The sequence below is a fragment of the Biomphalaria glabrata genome, chromosome 13 (assembly GCF_947242115.1).
Source record: "Biomphalaria glabrata chromosome 13, xgBioGlab47.1, whole genome shotgun sequence".
In the NCBI taxonomy this organism is placed as follows: domain Eukaryota; kingdom Metazoa; phylum Mollusca; class Gastropoda; family Planorbidae; genus Biomphalaria; species Biomphalaria glabrata.
The window spans coordinates 5,435,263-5,447,061 of record NC_074723.1 but is presented as its reverse complement, the minus strand read 5'-3'; the positions used below and the strand labels follow the sequence as shown (position 1 = coordinate 5,447,061).

General features: G+C 38.7%; 1 protein-coding gene and 1 non-coding gene across 2 annotated transcripts; both read right to left on the bottom strand.

The window, feature by feature from the left end:
• Positions 1 to 2,526: 2,526 nt before the first annotated feature.
• On the bottom strand, positions 2,527 to 3,030 carry LOC129922395 (uncharacterized). Its single transcript, XM_056008310.1, has one exon. The coding sequence runs from the start codon at positions 3,028 to 3,030 to the stop codon at positions 2,527 to 2,529; it is 504 nt and encodes a 167-aa protein (XP_055864285.1).
• Positions 3,031 to 4,758: 1,728 nt separating this feature from the next.
• Trnav-cac (transfer RNA valine (anticodon CAC)) lies at positions 4,759 to 4,831 on the bottom strand. The gene has a single exon. It is a non-coding gene; the product is annotated as a tRNA-Val (tRNA).
• Positions 4,832 to 11,799: the final 6,968 nt, after the last annotated feature.

The following is an 11,799-nucleotide window of genomic DNA, read 5'->3' as shown; positions in this document are numbered from 1 at the left end:
TAACTTCCGAGGGAGAAAGAATCCGGAAAAGACGAAGGAATTAATAGACCTACACTAAAACTTAGAATTTATCAGCTCTCGTCCAGTCTTCAAGAGAAAGGACACCTTTTACAAGCTATCCCGACACAACCAACGAATAACTTCTCATCTCCGAACGAGACACAACGGAACGAGACATGTGACGGAAGCTGAAAATTGGGACTTGTGAGATTTGCCATTGCGGAGTGTCACCAGAAAATGTCGACCAAGTCCTTCAAGGCTGTATAGTAATAGGCCCGAACTAGACGCTGGTCTCAAAGCACCTGGGTAGAAAACAAACTGTACGGAGAACTACCTGATATGAAAAACACTGCGCGGTTCATCTTAGATACGGGTCATGTCTGTAAAAACAAAACAAAAACTAGTTCTCCTTTCAGCCCTTGCGATCTATGGGGCAGACGATGACTTGTCTGAAACCACCAAAATGATAAAGAGAATTCAGACAATGACATTATTTAAAATAACATGTCTTTAGCTGAGAAATATAAAACCTCTAGTCCAGTGATGCCCAAAATACGGCCCGCAGGCCAGATCCGGCCCGAGAGGTGGTTTCATCCGGCCCGCGGAAACATCGGCACATTTAAAAAAAAAAAAGTTTGAAAAATGTTTCTTTACCTACTTTAGGGACATTAAAATGTGTAGGTTTATGAAATGGGAGAGCTGAAGAAACTAAAAGAGACAAGAAAATGAGTCGTTGGTAAAGCTATCTACACTGTTGCTCACAATTTAAGTAGAGAAAAGCCAGTTTCCGTAGCGTAAAGTAAAAAGAGATTAACTTTCAAAATCCCATTCATTAATGTAAGCACTAGATGGAAAAGTTTCTAATAAACTTGTTTTAGGCCAATTTCATTTCGTTTTGTACAGTTTCGGTCATGTGACCCGAGTCACGAGTGTCGGAAATTAAAATGGCCAGCAGGTCCAATTAGGCTGGGCATCACTGCTCTAGTCTACTTAACTCTTTGACTCCGGAATTATTTTCCACCTTTGGACGGAATTAAATTTTCCGCCATTTCAGAGTGCGCTACTTTGCTTCGATATAACTTGTATAACTTTTTTATTTGTTATTGGAAAATAATAAATTTGATATAGAATTAAAAAGAAATGGATGCTCTTTCCATTTCTTATGTTTTCTAGTTTGCAAATCATGTTGTTGTTGTAATTTAGGGTTTTGAATACAAAAATTAAAAATGAAAAACTCACCAACTGACATTGAAAATATCCATCCAAGTGCATGTTATAAGAAATGTATTGTTCAGATTGAATCCAAAGAGCCTTTTTTCTCATTTTTATCCATTTGTTTACAAAACACCATAGAAGAAACAGCAATAGATGCAAAAAATAATAAGCTGGAACTAATAATCCAATGTCACTACTTTAACGAAAAAGCCCATAAAAAAAGCAACACTCTTGGAACAAAAAACTTTTACCCTAAAACTAGTCCAACTCTACAGCATATATATATATTTTCTTCTAAAGTTCTTCATGTACTTAGCAAACAAATATTCCTTCTAGTTGTGATATTCATGGAAGCAGTCAATATGAATGTCTGGGTTCGACTCCCATCCAGCGCAAACATAAACCATTCTCCCTGACCTACAGTGTTTACATACTCTGTCTTTCTTTATAGTTATAGGTCTCCATACTCTAAAAATGGATCTTATACTAGCAGGGGTGTTCAATTTAATCCCATGGTCAGCATAGCTATTTATTTTGCTGACAAGACTATCAAAAATGTCATTGTCAATGAAAAAAAAAACACAACATTCCAGCTCAATAGATGCAGTGCAAGTCTAGGTTGACACCCCAATTTCTTGGTGGAACAAATCTGAAATTGATCTGCTTCAGTGCCTAGATGATAGATCTAGAGATCTACCTCTATATGATTAGATTTAGATGATGTAGAGACAGCTAAACTAGTTCTAGATCTACATTGAACATTAGCTGGGGGTGGAGCTGCTTCATCAGCTGATAAACTTCATCATTACTAGACCTAGCCCTAGGTCTAGATCTATAAATAAATTTACTAGATCTATATAATTAGATTTATCAATATCACCTCGGATAAAAGAAAATCACTGTCATCTGAATTATTATACTTCTTTATCAAAGAAATATTTAGATCTACAAAGTTTATATGGCCTTGGTTGAAGCTCCATGTTAAACAAACACGCACACAGAAAAAATAAATGTCATCTCTTGACAAACTTCGTACACAATAAAAACACGGTAAATAAAGGAAATTCAGGATGTTTAGCAAAGGGAAACTATTCTAGATGAAAAATTAAGCAATAAAAAACATGAATTGGAGAAATAGAAACAAACAAAAAAATAAATTTTAAATAGCCGATGCCCTCAGCGTTGGTCCGACTTTTTTTCCCCTTTTTTTAAAATCAACGTCCACTGCGTTGTTGCGGAGCCAAAGAGTTAAGGCGACTAGAGATATAAATCTCATGTAGAACATTTAGCGGAGTTGTGTATGCTAAGCGCCTAAAAGCAGAACGGAGACCAGAGTGCACTTAACATGTTATAGTAGTCTGGAGACCAGAGTGCACTTAGCATGTTATAGTAGTCTGGAGACCAGAGTGCACTTAGCATGTTATAGTAGTCTGGAGACCAGAGTGCACTTAGCATGTTATAGTAGTCTGGAGACCAGAGTGCACTTAGCATGTTATAGTAGTCTGGGGACCAGAGTGCACTTAGCATGTTATAATAGTCTGGAGACCAGAGTGCACTTAGCATGTTATAGTAGTCTGGAGACCAGAGTGCACTTAGCATGTTATAGTAGTCTGGAGACCAGAGTGCACTTAGCATGTTATAGTAGTCTGGAGACCAGAGTGCACTTAGCATGTTATAGTAGTCTGGAGACCAGAGTGCACTTAGCATGTTATAATAGTCTGGAGACCAGAGTGCACTTAGCATGTTATAGTAGTCTGGAGACCAGAGTGCACTTAGCATGTTATAGTAGTCTGGAGACCAGAGTGCACTTAGCATGTTATAATAGTCTGGAGACCAAAGTGCACTTGGTATGTTATAGGCTCTTGCTATATATAATCAATCATAAAAGGACCATCACCATTTACTTCTACATTCTCCCTATCCTAACATCCACTCATCAAGGTAATATCTATTTATTTTTAGCAACCAGTATTTTATCGCTTCAAGGGAGACTACTAATGAAATATGTATTGATTTAGTTATGATGTAGCCCAAGCCCTAACATGTCGTCACGAGTTCAAATTTGAAACTTCATTTTTTTTTAAAAGGCACGAAACGAAAGATATCGTGTGTCCAGCTGTTGCTGTGTCAATATCCCAAGAAGTGTATTTGTTCAGAAAACATTTAGACAGGGCTACCTCTTCATGTAATTGTAGATGTCTAGATCAGTCCGGACAATAAAGTAATTTTTGGATGATCGGCCCAGCTCGAGCGTTAAGCTTATTTGACCAACCAGCGATGATCCCCGTGTCTTATTGGCTGGGCCTGATCACATGACAAGAAAGCCCAGGCAACATCTCGAAAGTGTCAGGCACAGATGTGTTGGGAGGTGGGGGGGGGGTGAGGAGAGGGAATCAGCTTCTCTTGTCTCTGTTAAGAAAATATTTATCGTCTGCATCATTAAATACGTCACATGTTAGAAGAAGGGAAGTAATCCAATGTGAAATCACGTCTCACATTGTTGTTAGATAGATGGGTACTAGCAGAAGAGAAAAGACTAATGTTATAATAAATAACTATTGTTATTGGTAATACTTAATACTAAAGCTATTGATAAGGCTATGGAAAGTACTAAAATTATAAATGTATACAATCCTGTATATATTCAGCAGACGTATCTTATCTTATAAAATGCAGACGTTAATTCAAAAAAGATGATTATGTCCTACGCGTCATGCATCTAGTCATGCATGTTAAGCAATTACTTAAATTCTGCAAAGTCACTGGTCTTTCCTGGCTGGCTCAGGCAACCCAATCCATGCTCTAATAGCACTAGGGAAGAAGGAGCTTTTAGATAAATCCAACCTAGCATATGGAACGAGGAATGTGCCTTTATCTTTGTGTCTTTTTTGAATATTTTATTAGATTTACTATTGTTGTTTTTTGTTGTTGTTGTTTTTTGTTTTGCATTAGAAGATTGTGGGTCAGTTTGCTCTATTTGTATGTCCGTCTGTCCTTGTCTGCTTCACTTGCGAAACTGACTCTAACTAATAAGGAAGACTTGTTTTCATTCACGGAAGCTGGACTCAATTTTTTTTTTAGCTGATAGATTTGAGATTTATCAGACGATTCTTCGAAATGGCAAATTGTTTCCCCACTTTCTAAACCGGAGGACTTCTTAATGCTTCGAAAATGGGGAGTAGATATTCACTTTTCACCTCGATCTGTCAGATTTTTGTTTGTTTTGTTTTTTTCTATGCAGTTCGCAATTTTGAGTTTTTAATTCAACTCTGAGACACGTCCATACCAGCTCATTAAGGGTTCTCTATCTGCATCTGCGTAGACTAAGCCAGATCCGTTCCTATTTCACTACAGACTCAGCAAAGATGTTTCATTCGTACTTCTCCGCCTTCACTTCTGCTTTATGGTGCCAGGGCCGGCATTAGGCATAGGTAAACTAGGCAGCTCCCTTGGGCCTCTGATTTGCTGGGGCCTCTCAAAACAATTATTTTTCGAAGAAATATCGAGACTTGAGCCCAATGTTCAAAAAATATTTTTAAAAAGTGTTTCTACTGGGGCTCGAACCCAGGACCTTCCGCGTGTGAGGCGGATGTGATAACCACTACACTATAGAAACAATTGTGAAAAATTTGCTAAAATCTTCTTTTTCCTTGGATAGAATCTCATTCTGTGACACTGAGAATTAACTCGTATAAAAACAATGGTCTCGACAAACCATGACTATCGCATCTGGCATTGAGGAATCATGGTTGCCGGTGTTTTAAGACCTGATCGTCTGCATCTGTCTCAATCAAACAGTAAAGATACAAACACACAAATAATATGACAATAATATAAGATGTTTTCTCTCAAAACCTTTTTTTATTTAACACATTTGTTTGATTTGATTGAAATAAAACAGACCAAAAAAAAAAAAAAGGAGAATTGCAGGATGTGTTGCAGAGTGGCATGAACCGCTTGGCTGCCTATCAAGGCGGCACGAGTTCGAATCCCGACTCTTGCAAGTGTATGCTGAGCGCCTAAAGGGCAGCACGGAAGACTTCCCCCAGATACCACCTTATCCCCACAAGTCTATGACACGGATTGGATTATAGCGCTTTAAGCTTGAAGAATACAAATTGTAATTTTAAGCAAGAAAAACATTAATAATACTTTTTTTTTTTTTTTTTCGTTTTGTAAAGACAATACCCTCCTTTATATAACTTATAGAACGATTGTTATTCTCTTAATAACTAGTGAATGTTGGATTAAAAAACAAACAGTGGAACATTTCTCCCCCTCCCCCCCCCTTCCCGAGAAAGAATCCAGGTTAATCAAACACATTCCTTCAGTGAACAGTACCAGGAAAAATAGAAGAGACAAATAAAGCAATAGGAAGACAACATAAAAGAATGTCATTGAAAGAGGTTCTATCCAAGGCAAAAGACAGGAATGAAGAAATGTAGTCGACAAATCTTGTGTGGTGCCCAGCGGTCCAACAGACTAAGGGATAGGTGAAGGTGAAATGATAGGTCTATTGCATAACTACACTTTAGAATATTCCAATGATAGGCCTTGAAATCTTGACTTGAAGACGATGCGCAAAATGTTCCTAAACATAACTATATTAAACTCTTGAATCAATTAAGCCTTAGGCTTACATTCGGAAATTACCGAAAGCGATAGTCCTTTCAAGAAAGTGATAGACCTTTCAAATTCGATGTTGGATCTAGATTTAGATCTATTTCTCTAGCACAATTTACATTTATTTATTTTTTACTTTTAAATAAAATTAGAACGTTCAAACTAGAATTTTCATTGTGTTGACAACGAGCTAGTCATTCTTTACTAAGCGATATACATCAACTGTTAATTTTCTAGGAAAATAGTTAGAGCCATTTTTGAGATCCGAGTCCAGGTTCCCTCCGTGAAGTTCTGAGTTGAATAGAGGTATCGTAAAAATGTAAGAAATGTATAAAATAAATACTAATGCCGAGAACAATTACTTGTCATCTAGATTTTAACGGCCCATCCTACGGTTGGCAATACGTAATGTCTAAATATATACCATAATAGCTCCGCACATACACGCACATACACACAACATGTTAGACTGGGGTTATTATTACAATGTCATTGAGTGTGTGTGAGTGTATGTGTATCAGTGTTTTGTATTTTTGTAGAAAATAAAAGGAAGCTTGAACTTTTTCTTTTGAAATGTAAGAATCTCACATGGTTTTGGTTTACCCTGTTTGCATAAAGTACACTTTTCCTTGTCTTACTTCCTTGTCATTTTACACCCTACACCACTCACACACACACACACGCACTACAGTTACAATACCGCTGCTTCCTTTTTTTTCTTTTTCCTTTTTCTTTATCTAGCTCACCCAAGCGAGTCATTCAAACTCCACATGCTTTGAATCTTTATGATAATTTTGCAGAAATTCAAACACCATTAAAAAAAGGCTCGTACTCGCCCTAGTCAGACATTGCGAGGAAGCCGTCATAGAGCTGTGGTTTGATGTGGCGTCTGACGTCAGGGTGAGCAGGAAGGATTGAGATATTGAGCGGGAAGGGGAGGGTGTTACCCCCTACGCCCCCCCTCGTTGCTTCTCCCCTTGTAAGTGTAACATCTTGTTGAGTAATTAAAAGAAAAGGGACATAATTCAATGAAGCGTGTAAACGTGGGAGATTGGACGGTGTAAACTAAACAAAATATTAAAGAGGAAGAGAAAGAGAGAAAGAGAGAGAGAGACTGAATGATTGACATAGAGACACAAAGACACAGAGAGATATAGAGACACACATTCAGAGAGACGCAAAGAGAGACACAGAGTTAGAGAGACCCGCAGAAAGGGAGAGAATAAGACAGAGAGAATGATACGCACAGTCACTTAGAGAATGAGACAGTGACACAGAGAGATATGACAGTGACAAAGAGAGAATGAGACAGTGACAAAGAGAGAATGAGACAGTGACAAAGAGAGAATAAGACAGTGACACAGAGAGAATGAGACAGTGACACAGAGAGAATGAGACAGTGACACAGAGAGAATGAGACAGTGACACAGAGATAATGAGACAGTGACACAGAGAGAATGAGACAGTGACACAGAAAGAATGAGACAGTGACACAGAGAAAATGAGACAGTGACACAGAGAGAATAAGACAGTGATACAGAGAGAAAGAGACAGTGACACAGAGAGAAAGAGACAGTGACAAAGAGAGAATGAGACAGTGACACAGAGAGAATGAGGCAGTGACACAGAGAGAATGAGACATTGACACTGAAAAAAAATGAGACAGACACGCAGAAAGAATGAAACAGACTTACTGAATGAGACAGACACGCAGACAGAATGAAACAGACTTACTGAATGAGACAGACACACAGAAAGAATGAAACAGACTTACTGAATGAGACAGACACACAGAAAGAATGAAACAGACCTACTGAATGAGACAGACACGCAGACAGAATGAAACAGACTTACTGAATGAGACAGACACGCAGACAGAATGAAACAGACTTAATGAATGAGACAGACACGCAGACAGAATGAAACAGACTTACTGAATGAGACAGACACGCAGACAGAATGAAACAGACTTACTGAATGAGACAGACACGCAGACAGAATGAAACAGACTTAATGAATGAGACAGACACGCAGACAGAATGAAACAGACTTACTGAATGAGACAGACACACAGAAAGAATGAAACAGACTTACTGAATGAGACAGACACACAGAAAGAATGAAACAGACCTACTGAATGAGACAGACACGCAGACAGAATGAAACAGACTTACTGAATGAGACAGACACGCAGACAGAATGAAACAGACTTATTGAATGAGACAGACACGCAGACAGAATGAAACAGACTTACTGAATGAGACAGACACGCAGACAGAATGAAACAGACTTACTGAATGAGACAGACACGCAGACCGAATGAAACAGACTTACTGAATGAGACAGACACGCAGACAGAATGAAACAGACTTATTGAATGAGACAGACACGCAGACAGAATGAAACAGACTTACTGAATGAGACAGACACGCAGACAGAATGAAACAGTCTTATTGAATGAGACAGACACGCAGACAGAATGAAACAGACTTACTGAATGAGACAGACACGCAGACAGAATGAAACAGACTTACTGAATGAGACAGACACGCAGACAGAATGAAACAGACTTACTGAATGAGACAGACACGCAGACAGAATGAAACAGACTTACTGAATGAGACAGACACACAGAAAGAATGAAACAGACTTACTGAATGAGACAGACACACAGAAAGAATGAAACAGACTTACTGAATGAGACAGACACGCAGACAGAATGAAACAGACTTACTGAATGAGACAGACACGCAGACAGAATGAAACAGACTTACTGAATGAGACAGACACACAGAAAGAATGAAACAGACTTACTGAATGAGACAGACACAAGTAGGCCTATTATTCATCGCACCACTAGGAGCGAACTCGGCCTTGAAAGGTCAAGGCAACATGTCACGCTACAGGCGACACAGACGAGCAATAATTTACATTTCTTTTAAAGTGCGTCATAAAAAGCATGATTTTATCATGTGGCTAATATTATATGGTCACTCCAAGATGTCCACACTGGTTCATGCGAGATGCATCCCTCTGATACTTCAAAACACAAAGAAACGTTTGACTCACTTCCCTCTCACGCACAGCTCAAGTTTAAAGTGCTTTGTTTTTTTATACGCCGCCTTAGCCAGACACAAGCTTTAATATGTTTATTACATAACTGTCTGTCTGTCTGTCTGTCGGGTACAAACTTTTGACACTTTACTTCTCCAAGTTTCCATTCTCTGATCAAGTTCAAATCCTGCATGATTATTCTCTGTTCCTAACCCTAACATGAATAAAATAGTTGTATTATTAATTTTATGAGATATCAAAAAAAAAGGAAATAAATTTTACAGTATTGCTATTATGGCAATAAATGTGGAGTTCTCCCCCTCAGATAACCGCCTTTTAAAAAGTTTTTTTTTAAATTACATATTTTGCTTGTTTCATTTATTTTCTTTCTGTCACGACATAGTTTAGAGAGCTTGTATTGTCTCCACAATCATCTGACAATACGAGGATTTAGAGGTGCATACTTATCTATCTCACACACCACTAGGGTTTATGGAGGGAACTTTGTGATCGATAATGTTCTTGAGTTTAATTTAATACTGTCCAACTTAATTTCAATAACATCGGTTCCAATCCAATTAATATTATCACGTAAGTCTGTTTATTGGTTTAAGTCTTCATTGGAGTATATCTGTCTAACTAGTTACAAAGGTATGCTTCCATTTATGGCGTACCGGCACATATTTCAATGTGGGGAAAAAATTATTACTTATTAGTAGTCAAAAGTTAGGCAATCCATCACTCAGTACCAGCAACTATATATATATATATATATATATGTATATATGTATGTATTTATGCATGTATGTCTTGGGGGAGCTACCACCTTCTACCAAGCGCGTCCCCAGGTGGCGGATAGGGGAAAGACCCTTAGATATAAGGGTTAGCTGTGAATAGCAAATAAACAGCCGCGGACCAACTGGTTTGCAGTCATGGAGGATGAGGTGAAGTATTCCAGTGGTTAGAATATTTACTAAAAACATCTCAGAAATCCAGGGAAATGATTGCAAAAAGCGAGTATAGGGCGCTCTAACTCTAAACCCGGGTAGATGAAACCCGTTAGCTAGGGATAGCAGTTCATCTAGGAGAGAAAACTCCGAAAATAAACACCTGCTGCCTTGCAGATGATCTTGGTTGATCAAAGGCTATGGGAGCACACCCAGAAAGAAAAGCAGGCTGAAGTCGGAGTCAATGGGCCTCCTGGCGCATAACACATTGACACGCAACCTCATCTATGTTGGAGTTCAGTAACGATTCTAATAGATGTGGCGTCCTGCCTGTGGAATCCCGCCGCGCAGGTAGGGGGCCGGGCTCTCCGCCTCGAAGGAGCCCACACAAGCGAGCTGGTGGTTCTTCTATCTCTGCCTGTGGAGCCAGGAGCAGGGACAAGAAAGTAAATACTACTGGCCAACACTCCAAGACCACAAGTCTAAAAATCTTACAATGGAACGCAGAGGGCATCCAAAAGAAAAAAGAAGCTCTAAAAATATTTCTGCATGAGAAAGAAATTGATGTAGCTTGCATCCAAGAAACTCATTTGAACAGTAATCTTCGTTTCTCCATTAGAGGCTACACCTGCATCAGACAAGATAGAGAAATCAGACCCAAAGGAGGAATCCTCACCCTCATTAAAAATGATATCCCTACCACAGACATAATTATGCCCAACTCCTCAGAATCAGAAATAATGGGAACTAAGCTAATTCTCCCAGATGGAAATATTAATCTATTTAACTGCTACTTCCCACCAGACAAGGAAATAGAGATTGACCACATTCAAATACCTGACCAAGAAGACTGTCTAATCTTAGGAGATATGAATAGTCACTCTCAGAGCTGGGGATACCCAGACCTAAATGCCAGGGGAGAAGAAATTGAAGAATGGCAAGCAGAGAACAGACTTATCTTGCTAAATAAACCTGAGGACAAACCAACCTTTTTTTCAAGAGCCTGGCTAACATCAACCACTCCAGATCTAGCCTTTGCAACAGACAACTTATCCAAAAAGTGCACTAGAGAAGTTGCAGACCAGCTAGCCACCAGCGACCACAGACCCATATTGATCAGTATCGATACCTCCTTCAAAATATCAGAAAACTCCACCATCCCCAGATGGAACTACAAAAAAGCCAACTGGCACCTATTCTCAAAGCTCACAGACCTATATACAACTTCAATAAACTGCAAAACAAATCAGGTTAATAAGTCATTCTCAGCTTTCTCCAAAGCAATACTCCTAGCAGCTAAGGAATCAATTCCTAGAGGAGCAAGAAAAGATTATATCCCCAACTGGTCTGATCACCTTCAACAACTCCACAATGCCACTATTGAAGCCAGAAACACAGTAGAAAATAACCCTTGTATAGAAAATAACATAAATCTAAAAGCAGCTAACGCAGTTTTCAGGAAAAATTACCTTTCCGCCATGAGGAAAAGTTGGCATGAAAAAACAGAACAACTAAACGTAGATAGAGATGGCCACAAACTCTGGCGTATAGCCAAATGTCTCAACCAGGAAGAAAACAGAACAACTCCTATAGTAATAGAAAAGGACAACAAACCCCTGAAAGGCCAAGAAGCAGCAAATGAATTCATTAAGTTTTTCCAAAGCGTAGGACAAATACAAATTAATGAAAGTAGAAATAAAGATGTAAACTCAGAAATCCAGGATAAATTTAAAGAAAACAATCCAGCTTACTCCTTGGGAATGACCACTAATCTTAAAATGAAGGAACTAGATGAATCCCTAAAAGCCCTCAAACCAAAACAAGCCCCGGGCCCAGACAAAATATCAAATGACATGCTTCTTCACTTGGGTCCTCAAGCCAAAAGAAAACTGCTACAATTATTCAATGCTAGCTGGAAATCTGGCAGAATTCCAAACATCTGGAAAAAAGCCATTATGAT